General features: G+C 37.6%; 1 protein-coding gene across 1 annotated transcript in view; it reads left to right on the forward strand.

Moving 5' to 3' along the window:
* Positions 1-87: 87 nt before the first annotated feature.
* Positions 88-18,376, forward strand: part of CDIN1 (CDAN1 interacting nuclease 1) — a 127,517-nt gene continuing 109,228 nt past the window's right edge. Inside the window, exon 1 of the mRNA XM_009634159.2 lies at positions 88-190. Within this exon, the coding sequence (XP_009632454.1) occupies positions 90-190 (101 nt within the window). The 5' untranslated portion in view covers positions 88-89. The remainder of the gene's footprint in view (positions 191-18,376) is intronic.

The raw sequence follows: 18,376 nt of genomic DNA on the forward strand, positions 1-18,376 counted from the left end.
GGTGCCGGGCCGGGAGCAGCGCTGCTCGCTCCCTTCGCCCCTCCCGCCGCCGCGCAGGCCCGGCCCCGGGAGATCGGGCGGTGCGAGGCATGAAGCTGACCAAAGCCCAGTACGATGAAATAGCCCAGTTCCTGGGGCACGTGCAGCCCACCCGGCAGAGCCTGAGGAAGCTGAAGGAGAAGTTCCCTAGGTAAGTGACACGGTACAAAATCACTTGGACACGCACATGGCCGTCGACGGCAAGCGGCAGCTGGCTGAAGCTGCTGCCGGGAGCAGGGTACTTCTCACTCTCTGCGACCTGAGAAAGTGGCACAAAATAAAGAGCGCTTCCCCACACCCACCCCTGCCACACGGCCAAATAAAAGCTCTCAGGTTGCTCGTGAAGCTCTGAAGCACCCAAGGAGACCCTCTTACATGAATGAAGCCTTAAGGCTCAGGCCATTCCTCTGTGGCTGAGACCAAGGGTGGAATCCGGCTTGCAATACCACCGCCCCTGTGGCTTAGGGAAAAGGGGCTTTCTGGACCCATAGCTCTTCACCTGGTGCTGCTCTCCAGTTGAAGGCAGGAAAAGGGATCATCTACTGATAGGTGAGCATTTATCAGCTTCCTTGCCTGAGCTGCCTTCAGAATTGTCAAAGACATTTGCAAATGACCGTAGGCTAGCATGGAAAGGTGTACATGACAGAATGTGCTCTGTGCGCTGATCTTCATTGCCAAAATTTACTTGATACTAGCAACAGAGCTGTAAAGGACATGTTGCAAGGTTTTTCTCCTTTTTCACGTTTGGGGGAAGGATTAGTAATGCAGAATTGGACAGGAAACCAAAATCGGATTCTGTGGGGAAAAGAGAGGTGCTGTCTCTCAAACACAGCAGAACACTGCAGTTTTTTAAGCGCTGTGCTTACTTTGGAGAGAGAGAAATAAGTAAAACAGAAAATCATTCCCATGCTTCCTGAGTGAGCCTTGCTAGTCTTACCACAAGTGTGGCTGAGGAAACTGAAGCTGTGTATAACTTGCAGTAAGTGGATGAAGAGCCAACATGAACTGAGGCTTTTAAACCATCCAGTGAAATCTTTTATTTTTCAGGAAAGCGTGTAATGTAGTTAAAAGTCAAGCTGAGGGAATAGCCCTGTTATAGAGAAGTGGTGCTAAAGCAGCGTGGTTGCTTCGGTGAGCAGATTGAGTTGCATTGTCAGGAACCCAGTTCACCTCACACAGTACTTCTGCAACTTGCCAAACCACTTACTGTGACAGCATATGTCTAAGGAGCTTAGACTTGGCTTTATCACTTTGGCGCTAATGAAATTAGAAGAGGGTGTTTATGTGTATATATGCGTGCATGCATGCACATATATGCACATGTTCTCTTTTTCTAGTCTCCTTATAAAGCTGTCTTGCAAGAAGGTTAGAATTGAATTGGTTTGCCAGGACAGTCACTGTATGTAGGAACCCGCTTCCAAGACAAACCGATAGGCACATGAGTCTCTGTAATAGGGAAAATAAGTTTGTCAGAAAACTACTAGGCCTTTCTGCTGATACATTTTACTTCCCAGTCTACTCCTTTGAAGCTGAAAGAAACTCATCAGTTTCAGAACTTGATGACTCCTGAAAAACTACATACTAATAACAATGTAGAGTTGGGTTTTTTCTAAAATGTTTTTTTCTAAAGCAGCTGGCTCAGGTGTGGGGAACACTGAAAAGTAGAGATTAGTTGTAGTTGCTTCCATGATTTGCTGGCGTAACATACTGTTACCTTGTTATCCCCATTATGAGGTGAGAATGTTCTCTTCTGAATTCTGCTTGTAGGCCTCCTGAATTTTGTTTGTCCACCCTAGGAGAAGGCTAAAATCTTTTATTTGAATGATGAATAAATTGATACCTTTTTTTTTAAAAGTGTCTATCTTAAGTTGAGGAGGTCTGCATGTCTCCTTTCCGTGAATGGCTCAGCAAGTGATGGCTTTTTGTTGTCTTTTTGTCTATTTCTCATAGCAGGGCAGATGCAGAAGACCTAGAGAAAAAGTTGGAAGTAGCAAAATACGTTGGGCTAAAGATTTTGAGATGCAGTTTAAAAAAAAAAAAAGCATTCTAAGGCCACTGCTTGCCTTAGCAGCAAGGGAGGTGTATTGAAATAGATATGTGTTATAATGTGAACAACAAGCAGTCTCTATAACTGTTATCTTGTAAAAGAGGCCAGCTGCAGAGATTTGTAAACTTGTGTGCCATCTTAAGTGCTAAAGGGGAGGCTTTTTCGGTGGTGTGTTTTATAGCTGTGGAGTAAGTTCCTTCTAATCTAGAACCTGTGTCATTCTCTCCTAGGATGAGAAGGGTCTGATTGGACTTTTTGGATGCTTTTTTTCTTTATGAAAACCAAAATTAGACAAAAAAAACCCTGTTCCACCTATACCAATTTACTAATTCAGTCTTTTTAACAAAATATTCCAGAATCTGGCATGACACTTGCAATGCGATGAAGTTGTCCATAACCAGTTTGTCATTGTTGTATGGTAACAGTTGCTGATTCACATCCATAATAGCTGCTTTCATCTTGCATGTTCAGCCTTTCCCTGGGAAGGATTGGTATCCCACTGGTAATGCAATACATAAATTGACTGTTTTCAAGTATTTCTGGTTCCTACTGCCTCATAGATCTTGAAAGACTTTGGATTTCTGCATTAATCTGCTCAGATTTTTTTTCTAATACTGTTTTATCTATTGCTTCCTTCCTTGTCTATTGTGTTTCTTGAATACCCACAGTTTATGCTCCTTGTTTGTCTAAAGTATCTTTCTCACTTTGTTATGGGCTTGCTCTTGTTCTGCTCTCTAAGAGTAATTTGTAATTTCCATAAAAATATTGCCACAGTGTAGTGTGTATATATATGCTGTGTAGCAGCTGCCAACATGACCTGTGAATCTAAATCATTTTTAACAGGGTAGTTTGTGCTTTGCTATTATTGAACTACTTTAGCAGGTGAGACTACTGCTTCAAAAGGATGTTGCCATGTGTTTTATTAATGTCAAATAGTCAAAATTAGACTGCTTCTAATGCTGTTTATCTCTTTATACAAGCATTGAACTCTTTCAGTTTTTGTACAATCCTGTAACAGTGCAGACAACATGGATTTAGTCTACTTTGCTTAAAATCCAGTTATTTTGCAAAAATAGAAACTTGGCAATGAAATGGCTGTTCTTTTTCTGTTAGTGCTTCACTTTGTATTCCATGCCTGGCAATTATCAAATTATTTATTTATTTATCCTTAAGGTATTCGTTGCATGCCTCGCAGTTTTCTTCTAATGTCTTCATGTTTAACAGCAGGATTTTCGGATGACTTGAGGATTATCAAAATGTAATTTTAAGTACGAGGCAAGATAAATCTCTGCCAGTATTGGATCACTGATAAATAGTTCCTTTGAGCTTATGAACGTATACACCACTGGCCTGATAATTCTGTGTGTTCTGTGTTGTGCTTTTCTAACGCGTACCACCTTTCTGCTTTGTTTCTCACCTGAATTTAGCTACTTGCTAATAATTTGTGTTTTTCTTTGTAACTTCCGTATTTTATTCTTCTGCTTTCCCTTTAGCCATGGGCTCATGGTCTTCTGTGATACTGTTCTTCTAATGAGACTTAATGTCTAATTTGGGTTACCGTTGTAGGGCTAGTTGTAGGAAATGTCAGGTACTGCAGGAAATGCTCCGAGAAAGTTACAATCTCTTTATTGTCAGTGCTTGCTTCTCTCTTAAATAGTAGATAGAGCTGCCTACAAGTAGAATCTTCTGCATAAGAATCACCTGTTTATGGTGACAAGATATAGCTTAGACCTTTAAACTTCTAACTGTATTCAAAGACTCTCTTAACTTGCCCAGAAAAGTCCAGCTTCTAAGGGTTTGATTCATACCCAAGCTGATTAGTTGGTTTTGGGGGAGGCATGTATTCTTCTGTATGTGGTAGAATACATAGTTTCTCTTCAGAAACTTTTCCTGAAGCTTCTTACCAATAGAACATGATTGACAAATGACTGGACCCTTCTCAAATCTATACCTTGTATATATTTTGCTGTTCTTCCTATCAAATTCTCACTGAATATTACAGTTTTCTCCACTGACTCTTCCTCTGGTCTCTACCAAGCTGTATAAGGGTGTAAGGTTTGCTGACCCAATTCATTATGGCACTGTCTTAATTTTTCTTCTGCAAACTTTTTCCTTTCCTGGTTTGGTTCTGTTCTGAGTCTTTGAGTTTCTTACACTACGTTGCGCTTGAATTGAGGATTCCAGAAACTTTCTGACAGCGCAAGTTGGCTCAGTAGCATCTTTTAGAGATTCCAAACACCATGCTTTTCAAGTTCTTCCACTGAGCTGTTGTGAAACGTATTTCATTCAATCTAGGAGTGCTATATTCTCCCGTAGCACAATTAGTGCAGTCTGTATTGTTTCCTTTCCTTACTTGAAGTTGTTAAACAAACTTAGTGCCTCTAGCCCAACTCCCCTTTCAGTACTTTCACTTTTATTCCTGTAAAAGCAGCATTCTGTTTTCAGCCTATATGAGTGCAAACAAACAGAATTCGAACTACTAGGATTTCAAAGTATTAGAATTTATAGCAGCTGCTTGGTGCGGATCTTCACTTTTCTTCCATGCACCTGTTCAAAGAAGTACTGTTCTGTTTGTGTCCCTTCTGTGAAAGCTTCCTTCACAGTGATCAGGAAGAGCTTTTCTTACAGTAGAAAGGTAAGGGAAGCTGGCATAAATGTGAGAGAAGAACTCTTTGGGGTTATTTTCCCCCTTATTTTTTTTTTCCAGTAAGCAAGAGAAAAACATGATGCGCAGGTTGATATTGATGCGCTTGATACTCAGGTATGGTTTTAACATATGTAACTTCATGTATGAATGCACACAGTCTTTGTTCCTAGAGCTATCAAGTGATGCACGTTCATAAGCTGTCTTCTTCATTACTTAATATCACTTCAGGTTTTACACACATTTTCAGTAGTTTTGTTGCTCTTTCTCCAAATTACTGATAGGTTTATTAAATGACACTGGGCCTGGAAAGCATCCCAACAAGATTTTTCATTTAAAAAAAAAAAGTTTCTGCATGGTAATGTCTTGCAATGTAAATTGGAAAATATAATCTGTTTATTATTTGCTCATTTTACCACTTTCTCAGTGTTGGTTCATAATGAAACAAAGGCCCTAAAGAAGTTTAAATGTATGGCATCGATGTTATTTCTTTTACCAGACATTTAAGTCTGAGTTAACATTTTTATTTCCTCTTTTCCGGTTTCATTACCTCTCTTTTTGGTTTTTAGAGTTGCAGGTAGATAGGCCTCTGATTTACCTCCTCCAGCCAGTTTTATTTACAAGGCAATATGTTGCTTTTTCATGAATAATTTCATTCTGCCTTTGTGCTGTTGCTTAGGTTATCAAGCAGTACGGAAAAGCCCAAGATGGTTGCAGTGGAAAACAGGAAGGTAGAACTCCTGTCTTTCATCCCCTTCTCTCCTACCCCTTTCCATGTCTGTGTTCTGGTACCTGCTGCTAATGGAGCCTGGAGACTGAGTCAAGATGAGAGGAGAATTCTCTGTCCTCTGCTCTAATGCTCTTTGGAGCTGCTGTTACCCAGGAAGGAGGGCAGTGAAGCTCAAGAATAGAGGGCAGGTAGCTGTCCACCTGGATTGCAGAGCTCTAGTCTCAGGACTCAAACACAGGTATATTAGGCAGGGAAATCTCATCTATGAGCAGGCAACCTACTGGTGTATGATACTTCAGTTGCACCCGTTTCTGCCTGGGAAGGCTCTCGTCATAGCAAAACTGACGTAATTCTTGTAACTTCTCCTGCTGTCCCTGCTCTTGCGAGTTGCTGGTTAATTACTTTGGAAAGCAGAGGATCTAGGCTGTTTTTCTTTACTCCGTAAACACTGATCTAGCAAATCTCATTTAGAAAGTTGCCTTTGTGCCTATGAGTGCTAGAAACCTATTTATTTTACAAAAAAACCAAAGTATAAAGGCACATTTTAAGCTCCCTCTGCTTTTCTATATTCTCACTACTTAACAATGAAATACATTCATGCTCTGCCTATATAAACCACCTCATCGATTTTAGTAGACCAGGTCATGAGAGAAAAGAAAGTGGACGTTAGTAGGAGATGCAGTGACTTGGGAGGGAGACACTAAATGGCCACTGGTATATTTCCACCCTGTCTATTTTGAAGTAGCAAATACTTTGCACTAGTCTACTATGTTTAAATGGTCTGGAACATATAGCTAGAGCAGCTATGAAAACAGTAGAATTTTTAAAGTTTTGTATTTCTTTTTTCTTCTTTTATGTTAGACTTCAGAGTAAACAAAGCTTTACACTACTGTTTGGTTTTGTCTATTATATGTAGTAAAAGCCTAATGTAATTTAAAATTTGTTATGTACTTGAACCTGCATTTAACCTCACAGGTAAACAGATTGATAATAAGAGATGAGAAAGAGGTCTCATTATTTGAAAAGCAAATTGACAATATACAAGTTTTCCGAAATGACCTACAATAAAATGTAGCGTATTCAAAATCTTAAAGTGAAATAAAAATGTACTACACAAAGTAATTATGTGAGCTCTGAACTGATATTGTTCCCTTTGGAAAGGTTTTCTTGCTATATCCCTTGGTAGGATATCTACTGTAAGATATTACAGCTTTGATGGGCTAAACCAGAAGGTGGTACAGGTTTTCTCTGTTGTAAATGCCAGTGAACAAGCCTTAAAGAACTTGTAACTGGTTGGCTTTGGTACATCTTGCCAAAAAACTGCTTGCTTATGCTGCGACCCTAAATAGGAAAGATACTAATGCCCTGTATTGGGTGACAGAAATTAACTAAATCAGCATGTAACTCAGAAGAACTTTGTCTCCTCCACTATTCATTAGATTAAATGTAAGACACTTATTTAAAAGCTAGTTATTGATAGCAGTGGAAGCTTTCAAAGTAAAATGAAAGATACGGTTTTGCTCAGTTTTGGGGCTCTCCAATATCAAGAGACAGGATTTAGACAGAAAATTCTTACGTTGGCACGTGTAAATTCTAGGTCTTCAGGACATGAGTGCCTTCCAGATTTGTTTGGAAAGAGATGGAAAGGATTTTTTTGAGTTGTTTGCAAGTTATCTGTTAACTAAAAAGTAGATGACATGCATAAGCATGTGTCAACATGAAAGTTAATTTTGAGGGAAGTCCATTGTAGTTTTCTGTTACAATTTCTGTAAGCGTAATCATCCTCTTCCTTACAAGCTTTCCCACATATGTTCTCCATCCTAGCAAAATGCAGTTATTTTAAAGGTTAGTCTTGAAATTTTGCTTGAAATACACAACGAAAATTAAGGTTGTACTTTCTGAATTCTTGAGTACTGATAAGTCTCTTCCTTCTCTCTTAACCTTTTCCCCTTCCAATATGGGAAGTGCTACCATATGGGAGTACAGTTCATTTTATAAGAAAAATAATCACACAGAACAGGACTTATTACACTTGTGATATTCATTTTGGCTGACTAAAGGGAAAGCCTGTTTGGCCTTGAGGAATTTATACAAACCACTTAGAAGCCAATCCTATATCCTTTGAAGATTTGATGGTGAAATACAGTGATTGGAGGGGGCCTCTTAAAGCAGACGTGGAAATTAGTTCCCTATAATTTAAAAATGCATTTTGAGTCCGTTGTAGTGGTGTAGTAGGTGCTCTTGTTTAATACAGAAGAAAAGAAAGAAGGAGAAAAAGAAAGAGGAAAAGAAAAATACAGGAAGAAAAGAGAAAAAGAAAAAAAATTACAAAGAAGAAAGAAAAAGAAAAAATACAAAGACAAAGAAAAAAGATAGACGAGGGGAAAGTGAAAAAGCAAGAGAAAAAAGGGAGAAAAAGAGAAGGAAAAGAAAAAAGGAAAGTAAAAATAGGAAGAGAGAAAGAGAAGGAACAAGAAAAAGGGAAAGAAAAAGGAGAATGGGAAAGAAGCAGCAGAAGAAAGAAAAAAAAAATCCTCTTTTATGTCAAAGCTGGGGGAGTTGTCTTGGTCACAGTGTATGTTACTGTGTTGCTTCATGAAGCTTAATTTGGTTGTACTTTTTGCCACTTCACAAATTCCATGGTTGTGTAATCACCAGTAGGATAGGAGTTATAAGTCTTGTGCACTGTTTTTTCTAAGTATTTCATTCTCAAGTGAGCTTGGTGTCATCAGACAGACCAACAGATGTCTGTAGATTTAAGGGCCAGATTATGGTTGTTGTTAAGGAAGGATGAAGTGGAAGTTTTAACACTGACCATATGTGCATTTTAATTGACTTGTGGATTTTAGGATACCGTTATAGTCATGTTGCTTGTACTTCAGGGCAATGATGATAAAAATGGTAATTCTTGATTGTATTTCAGAAACAGTTCCATACTGTATCATTCTTCTGAAGCCTGCAAACAAGTCTAGGCTAGAGTTTTGTGATCAGAGGGGATTTGCTACATCAGAGGGGAAAATATTTTATTCATGTGTTGTTTTTTGGACAATCATATTCTGGGCTATATTACAATGGCACGATAAATTGCTGAATACACTGTCTGCTGAATATGACCTCACCATGAAAAATTTGATGCATTAGAGTAGGAAAGGTTGGAATATATCAACCTTAGCTGACAAGGGACTTTGAATTTTGACCTAACACAGATGACCTTTGTGTGCAATAAAAGTGAGTTTAATCTCCAGGTCAAGGTTGAGGTGAACAGTAGGGCAATGTGGATTGGTTTGTGCTGGCTATGGCTGGATCACACCTAGCAAGGAAAGAAATCCAAGGTCTTTGCATTTCAGAGTAAGTAAATGCTTGTTTACCTAAATTTTACTTGTATCTGTTACACCACCTTCAAAATCTGTGCTGCGCTGTAGGCAGCTAACTTCAGCAGCTGCGGACTAATTCATTCGAAGCTCAGTGTTTCAGAATAAGAAGTGTGAGGTATGTATATTCTGCTCCTATAGATCATTGAATAGGTAAGCTAAATAAAATTTCTCCTCTAGCATGTAGAATAAAGACTGTCAAGTATATTGCCTTGCTATGAAAAGGGTGAAATCTAGAAGCTTTATTTCTTTGACAGCTAACCTGTCTTTGGAACGTCGGAAGTTTATTCCTAAGTGGCTTGTGCTTTTAGGAGGAACACAATTAAGAGAGCTCTGATATGTTTCACTAGGCAAATACAAAGAAAACAGGTCCTTCTGAGCACTCCCTTGTTGTAAAAGGTATTTGATCAAAGAAGCTAAGTTACAAAATGTTTTGGGGGTTGTCTAGGTTACATAATAAAGACGTATAGATGAATTTAAATAAAAGATTGTCATGTTTTATAGTAGTCACAAACAAAATCTGTCTTTTTAACTGGCTGGTGTTCCAGGAGTGCTATTTTACCAACACGCTAACAGTACATGCCCTGAATACTTTACACAGATAACAGTGGTAGCAGTGGTGCTGTTGGAAGGAGGGGGGAAGGAGGGAGTTCTCTTTAAATCAGCCAGGAAAAAAAAAGTTTGAGACTAATGGAAAGAACCTCTACTCCTTTAATAGAGCCTGCAAAATATATTCTCCAGGACTGATCAGCTCTGAAGGCTCTAGAGGTTTGATGATTGGAATGGCAGGAAATCACGCTTTCAGGACATAACGAATTGACTAGGCCATCCATCATTTGTTAGCATGCGCTGAAACGCTGGGTTTGTGTGCAGAGGTCTGTGATTTAGTAAATACTTGGGAGATGAATAGAGCTTACACACAAGGGAAGATATTGCTGTCCTTCAGCAGCCTTAGACACAGATCCCTGCTGAGAAGGCCGTCTGACAGCAGCTCATCAGTAACTGGCCTGTCACAGTCAGTGATGCCCACCAGCCATCCCCAGTATATTAAATGCATTTTTAATATCTGCTTCAGTAGATTTAATGAAGAAAATTTAGTTTCCATACTCTGATCACTGCTTCCTCAAGTGTTTTAAAGCATTGAGTGAAGCACTTCCAAGAAGGGAACTGTGCTGATACCTGGAGGAGTTGATTGAAAATGAAAGTGAAACAGAATGCAAACAGGAGTGTTGTTATCCGCACAGTCTCCTTAAAGCAAAGCAAAAATGTTTGGAAAAAGCAGTGATCTTCTTAGAAACAATTGACCCTCCTACAGAGGGATCTTATGCAGGAGGCTGGACAGCAGCAGAGATGTGGTGCTGGAAAAGGTGTACTCACAGTGGTTCTGTTTAGTGTGGCTGGGCTTGCCAAAAGGCATAATTGCATTTCCTATGTCAGATGTCAGTATTTGAATCAGATCATCGTTCTGTTTGGCTTTCAGAGTCCTGAGAGGAGGCTCGCTACAAATGGAAGGAATGGAATAGATCATGTTTTTAATAACTAACATAGATTTGGGGTTGTAGTTGGCATTTTTGTGAGGGATGCAGTTGATGAAAATTATTGTACTGTTCCATGGCGTTGCTTAAACTGATGTAGGAAACAAGTACTGAGACATAATGGAAAATAAAACTTCTGCTGTTTTTATAACTTAGCATGGTCATTGAGAATTGCTCAGTACTGACATTCTGCTTGTAAGGACTGCATGGAATTATTTTTTTAACTTTTTAGCAAATGATAAGATCTTTTGATGTCCATATATATAGATAAACTTAATAGTTTGAATTTCCTGGGAACTTTCCGGGAAAGCTTCTGTTTACATAACGGCAAATATGTTGGGTTTCATTTTCTAACGAGATTCAGTGCTTATGATATTTACTTCAAGACAGCAAGACAAACAACTCGATTTTGTTGCAAACATCTATTTGAAACATTCACTTCTTGAGCTTTTTTCCCTCAGGAATCCATTCTGTGTTCACAGAAGAGAAAGCAAGTGCCGAATGAGACCTATAAATTTGATTCTTGTATGTGTCAAACCAGTAATGTATTAAATGCATATTATTATAAAAATTTAAGACGTGTCCTAAACACTTACATTTTTATAACACATGACAATATTAAATAATACATTTTCTTGTTAGCATCTGTTTTCTGTCATTGTTGGCAGGACCAGTGATTTATTACTTAAATTAATGACTACAACCATTTTGGTCCTGATATATGCCCCTAAGCTTATCACATCACTTCATAAAATAACATATATGCTTCTATGAAAGTCATTTTTTAATTGTTTATTCCTTTAAGTTCCTGATGAAAATATCATATCTATTTGTAATGTGAAAGTCTCAGAAGCTTGTATTATACTTCAGACTGAGTGAAATAATGGTAAGGATTAATTTCTGTAAGAATATGGAATGCAGTAACTGATCTACTAAAATTGTCTTCTAAGACAAGCCTGGTAAGACTATTGTTACCAAAAAAACCCAAACCAACAGCATTGCAAGAGGAGTGGAAAAAGCTGCTATGTTTTCTTCAGATCTGGTGATGGTTAAAAGCCTTGTTCATTTGTTTGTTTGACTAACTGGTATCATACAAGTAGATTTCAAACTCCCATTGGCATGCTAAGATTTCATGCTCTATGATTAGTTTTCAGCTTGTATTTCATGAAGTCCTTGTTGCCCATGGATTTCAAATAAAGAATTCAAAGTAAATTAACAACTTCTCAGCAGGCTTAAATTTGCCAAACAGTAATCTATGCCTGTTGTGGGAAACATGTTTTGGTTTGTGAGCCCCTTAGGTTGAAAACTTCTGTTTTGTCAGCAACTAAAGCATTTTTATCTGTCTTACTGTTTCTTTTCGTACATGTTTTTTTAAATTCTAGTGTCCACAGAACGTTTTGAACATGGCAGTGATATGAATGGGAGGTACTATCCCTTCCAGCACACACTCCAGGATATCCAGTAGCCTGATTGATAGTGACATTCTCATTGCTTTATGCTGGAGAATTCTTGAACTTCAGTCCCCTGCTTTATCCTTCTCATCGGAATAGGATATTTAAGTGAGTGTTGCTGTCCATCCAGATTGGCAAAAAGGCTGAAAAAGAATCTATTGTTTGGGTAAATGTCCTCTATTTGCATATCTGTATGTAGACCTCCAAGGTCTTGGAAGCATTTGATAGCATTGATTCCCAGATACCTCCAGAAGCTTCAACGCTGAATAAAAATGTCCTAAGATAGCACACATTCTTCTTCCACAGAAAGTGGAATGTTGTCAAATATTTCTTTGAGTAAGACCCATGTGATAGCAAAGGTAGTCTCTTGTGTAATGCAGCCTGTCTGAAATTGTTTCAAAGGCAGCATAAAAAATATGACCAAAACAGAGGTAATACTTACTTCTGTGACTGAACTAATATAAAGGGTCTTTTGGAGTTCCTCATTGTTAATTGAGGACCCACCAGTTCTTTATTGCACTTCTGTGGAATGTGGGTGTGTGTTACGAAGCTACAACTACCACAAAGTACAATGACTAATAGCCAAAGAGTTGGTGTAGGTTCCTACAGATGAAAAGGCTATTGAACATTAGCAGTTTCCAGCATTAATATAAAATTCATGTTGTCAGTGCAGCTGTTGTTCAGTTTTCAACACAGCTGAGCAATGTGCCTTCCTAGACAAATGCGTTATCTTGGATACACAAAATACAGAAACATAAAAATAACTCATAAGCTAGATTTCTGGTTCTTACTGAGCTTAAAAAGGAAGTTTCGCTTTGACCAGTTGGCAGGTATTCCAGTAGACCAAGCAAGTTCCATTCCAAATACATTGTTTAATGACCTCATTGCAATGAGTTACCTGACACAGGAATATGTTTTCTTTGCTCCTATTATTAGAAACAGAAGAATTATTATTGACCAAAAAGAGAAGTTGGACTACAGTTTGTATCTCACTTGTATTGTGTCCCTTTGACATCAGTGGTCAGAGAAGGAAAAAGGAAAATGATCCTTTATGGAATAAACACATGGTTTCAGTCTAAGTATTTTTCTAGTCATATCTATCTGTTTGGTATGTCCTCTAAGTGCAGATGGGTTTTGTTCCACACAGATCCTATCAGTTACCCAACAACTATTATCCACAAGCTTCCAGCTGACACCTTTTGTTTTAATTTACTATTTAGACACAAACCTTGCCAGTGACGGTCAATCATTCTTACACACTATTATTTTTGTGGCTTTGCCGTTTCTGGATAAAGAATTTGTCCATTTGTCTGGGCGTAGATGCTTGCCATTCTAACACTTTAAATCTCAATAATTTAAAAATATTATTCAAATCTTTCAGCTACTGTGTAGAAATTAATATATTTCTATGTAGGCAGGTTTGGGGTGGTCAACATGTATCACATGTTAATTGTTTGCTTTAGTTTATTTTCTAATTCTTAGCTCTTTAGTCTCCTTACCAAGGAGAGAGAGAGGTATCTTAATGGAACTTTGCATTAGTGGATCAGGATGTTTACTGAAATAACCAGTTAAAATTATTAAAATATGCAGTTGAAAGCAACGTGCTTAGTTTAATGTGCTTCTGAATATTGAATGCAAGTAAAATGGTATATAGGCGTGGAGCCATTTGTTATATTTTACTGTATGAAGCAATAGCTGTGTAAACCTTAACCTCGTAATTTTGCAAGTTCCACTTTATCATGCAGCTGTAAAAGGTAATCAAAATAAATCATGGAAGATGAGGAAATATTTTCTAGGGCTTTCTGTATGCTTTCAGAAGTGGCGCTTGATCCATGAAATTTTAGTAAGCATATTAAATAATACAATATGATATGCAATGTGTCAGGTCTGATAAATTATTTTGTATAGGACATTTATACAACATATGGTGAGCTGCTATGTGAACAGCTTAATGACTAAATTATGTTAATCTTTCTTGCCATATTTACTTTTCATTTAAAAAACAGCATTTTCAAATTTTTATTTTACTTTTTTGATCACGGGTAGATATAAGAAAGGTGTAGGTCATCTCCGAGAAGCCGTGACAGTGATCCAAGGTTCCTCAGCTGTGCAGTGTACATAACACAGATGTTGGGAGAGTCATCTGTCAGCTATGCCTCTCCTATGGAGTTAAAGTTCTAGGGGGAAAAGAATTCGACACAGTGCTGTCACTGTTACATTTTCACAATAGAAGAGCATGCAAATATTCAACCTCCTGCTTAGCAGTAGTGCCCTGTCTAATGTCTGTGCTGGTTAGAATAAAAAAATAGTGGGTGCATCTAGGGCTCATAGATCTGACAAAGGTCATGCTATGCTGGGCATTTGAATTGGAAATTGTCTGGACTTAGATTTTATAAAGCTCCCACTGTTGTCGGGGAAAATTTCAGCAGGGTTTTGTCCCTAGAGAGGCCTCTTAGGCCCTTTTCTGTCCTATGAATGAATTTAGATGTGAGGGTTTCTCCTGCCTTAAAACTGTTAAGTTCATTTTGCATACATCCCCAGAGAGAAAAACTGGCAGATGCTTTTGTCTTGGAAGTGTTTAAAAGAAAACTGCAGAACAGGAACAAGGGAGAGAAGGGGCCCTATGTGGAGTCCCAGAACATTTTGGAAATGGCCAATATGCAGTTTTCATCAGTACTAAGGCGGGGCGCAATATGGTGCCTGTAGCTCACTAGGGAATATGAATGTTGATTAAGCATACTCCCAGGCTTTGAAATCCTGAAAGCAGTGTCAGAATAATGGATGTTGAGCAAATGTCAAGCATTTGTTAATTTCTCTGTTATTTGGAGTTTATCTACCATGATCAATCAAATAAACTAGTGCTCCTCTGTTGTGGCATGTGTCATTGATATGGTGATTAGGTGGCCTTCTGCCTTTTTTTTTTTTTTTTTAAATCCAGGTAACATTACATATGAAGAGCCATAACTTTAAGTTAAAGATTTGTTTGCGGTTGGTTTAGTGGAAGGTGGTGTACTAACAAAATACTTTGGGGTACTGAGAGAAAAAAGTATTTGCATTTCTGCTGTGCTAAAAAATTACATTCATGACATTTTTTCCATTTTTGGCCTTAAAAGCTATACATACTGTTGTGGGAAGGAGAAATTATTTCTAAATGAAAGTTGATAGAAGAAACTTCTACTTACTCTTAAAAGACATTTGAAAGCAAAGGATATCCACTCCAAATTAGTATTAATTCATGGTTTAGGTGCCTTCTTCCCTATAAATCTTTTAGTTTCTATGAAGTAGGTCTTGACATCCTTGTTTTTGATTGGGAAACACGTTCACATGCCCTTTAGTTAAAAGTGAAGGGGGTGAGTCTTTGACTTTAGTAAGAATACACACTCTTTTACAAGAATATATCAGAGAAGTTGTTAGGTTGTTAGTTACTGACTAATATGAAGAAATGTAAATGGTCAGGTCCAGAATATTTGTTTCTGCACTGTTTTCTGATGTCCTAGTTCTGCTAATTTGCCGCTCTTAGAAGTTAAGTAACATACAAAGACCTGATATTTAAATGTGAAGTACAAATTAAAAATAATCTGAAGGAGAAGGCGGCTCTCTGGCCTTTGCTGCTTTACTCTAATATATAAAGACTTTAAAATGGGAGAGGATAGGGTTGGGATGTTTTGTATGAGGCCTTTTTGAAAGCTGCCTGAAGGATGTTAACAGTCACATTTCACTGAATTCCAGTAAAGTTTAGTTACCCCCCTTCTCATGGATTTTTTTTTTTTTTTGCAAAGTCTAGTCCTTATGTGCTTAATGCAAAGATGGCAATGTATATTTTTATTATATTTTTGACAACTCCCAGAAATGTAAGAAGTGTCAGTGAGTCATGCCATATGACTTGATGTATGTTGAGGTCATCTTCAGTTTATTTTAACATAGAACAAATGTTTGATGCTGAACTAGTTTTCCTTCTTCCTTGACTTCCACATTTATTTACCAAAACCTCCGGGCCTATTCTGCCAAGACTGGTCAAATTTTGTTGCTTAAAGAAGGTAGTGCTGTATGGCAAACCTATTGACTGTGTACATTGGAGATGATTCTGTTCAGTTAGTGCATGGAATAAGAGTTCTTCTGGAAACCCAACCTTTCCTGCAGCACTGCAGGAAGCATAGCATACAGTCATTGCACAGATTTTCAGAGCAGTGCAAAGAACACCAAAAAATAAATCCTCTGGAAAGAGGAGGAAGGGAAAGGAAAATCCTGTTGGTAGGAGTGCAAAAGAAGGATAGAGAAGTTTTAGGATAGAGTAGTGTAATATTGTGATCACCGCTTGTCAGATGTTCCCTTCATATTGCCTGCCAGTTGTAGGTAGACAGCTTTTTAAAAGAATGCTGGAAGACCACTAGTAAAAAGGAACAGCTGGGTTTCCTTCTTAGTGAGTTTCTGCCATCTTTCCAATGGGAAGTAAGTAGTGGAATTAATGGCACAGTAAGCTATACCCCCCGAGGCTGAAAGTAGACTTTGTAAATATCTACATATATGGTACAGTAACTTACAGATACAAGGCAAAGTACTGTACTGCCAGCTAGGTAGATAGACAAGAATTATTCTGTGTTTTTTCTTTTGTTTTGTTTTCTAATTACAAGTAGCTTTAAAATTTATTCTGAACTTTTAAATGGTAAACACTGTTTAGAGCTTAAGACTAAAACTCTCAAGGGGACTAGCTATAAATGGATTCATTTCTTGCCTGAAATCTGTATTGTTCCCGAAACTGGAATTTACTCTTCTGTATCATCCATATGTGACAGAGCTAAAATTCTTTAAATTATATCCTGTATGGGAAGCATTAATAAGATCCTGATTTGTTTAAGGAATGAACAATTTTGGTTGGATTACTGAAAGCTTTTTTGACTTAAGGTGTTCACTTTTTACCCTGGAGATAGCTATGCAACAGTGTGTGTGCTTGACATGTGATGCATGCAAATGCTAAATACAGTAGCAGCATGAGGCAAGTGTCATTAACAGTAATTTATGTAATGAAAGCCACCTGGCTGTCTTCGTAAATTAATTGCTTGTAAATAATAAATTTAAATATAATTTATAGTTTTCTAAATTTGATTATATATTTTTAGGAGCAAATTGTTTAAGGGTGTTTGGGGATTTATTTAGTTTGAAATTGGCACAGATATGCTTTTTACATACAGGCTAATTTTTTAACTGTAAAATGAACAGTCTAATTAGCTTCAAATTGCCATTCACTCATAAAAATAGTTCTCTAAATTTAAATTTAAACATCTAGTTTATACAAAACAATATAGGTTTGAAGAAAAAAGTGTAAAATAGAATGATTTTTCCCATTTCTCCAGGAAATTTAAGATCGGAGTCTGAAAAACTTTTCTTGACAAAGTATTCTATAATCTGATTCTTTTCCGGGGGGGTAGGGGGAGTAGCACGACAGAGTTATCCAAACAAAATGAGTAAGGTGAACACAAAATTAGTATATATCAAATATTTTTTTCCAGTAATAGCCTACTAAGTGAATGTTTTTTCAGTAGGGACCTTCAAGAAGGCAGATAGGAAGGGTGAGGGATAAAACGCCTGGCTTAAATTGTAGCTGTTTTGCCTTAACTGCTTTTTGAGGTCCATTGCTGTTGCAGCCTAGGAGCATCTTTCTTTGCACAACCATCCTGAGATAACTACAACTTTTGTGCATTTTTGTCTAATGGTTCAGCATTTAGATTGTGGTACTAAGAGAAAGAGTTCAGACTTGCAAACGTGTTTTCTGTATAATCTTAACTGAAGTAAATTCAAATACAGTGTGGATGATGTACAGTTAAGTGCAAACAAGGAATTTGCAGAGGTTTGGCTTTTTTCTCTTCAGTCTCTGGTATGCTGCCTTATGCCTCTGCTCTGGGATGTGTTTACTGATTCTTTCCTGGATATTAAGAAACTTTTCTTCTTGCTGAGTAACTTGGAGTAGTTGAGGACAAGGACATAGCAAATCATCTGCTTATGTTAGTCTCAAGCTTTGCTTTTTTGATTTAATTTTCTGAGAAATTTTATTGGTAGAGTTAAAAGGAGTATTTTGGAGAATACCAGGAGATGGAGATGTGGAGGACAAGTACTATGATTGTCAAGGTGTATGTAGGAGGCAAACCCTATTTGACTCCTATCAGTTTCTTTTTAACAATAGACTCCCTGACTAGATGATCAGAGGGTACCAGAGAAGTTCTGGCATGTGTAAGGTAGAGTGATTTGATAGTCATTGAAGCCTGATATCAGAATATTTGAGAGCTTTAATTTCGTGTTTTAGCACTGACGTTGTATTTTTTGAACCTGTGTTGTGAATATATCTTGGTTCTGTATTACATCTGAAAATACTTTTCAGCTTGAGAATTGAACCTTACAAAATAGTTTATGCTTTTATGGAAGAGACTTTACTTGAAACATTAGTGAAAGAGTATTTATTTACAAAGGTCTTTGTGTGGGTTTGGCATTTAAGTAGGTTTCAAACATTCATGCAACAAGCACTGTGCTGTTTATCTCTGGAAATAAAAATATCAGAACAGTATCT

Source organism: Egretta garzetta, unplaced genomic scaffold (genome assembly GCF_000687185.1).
Source record: "Egretta garzetta isolate BGI_Z169 unplaced genomic scaffold, ASM68718v1 scaffold2, whole genome shotgun sequence".
Classification (NCBI taxonomy): Eukaryota; Metazoa; Chordata; class Aves; order Pelecaniformes; family Ardeidae; genus Egretta; species Egretta garzetta.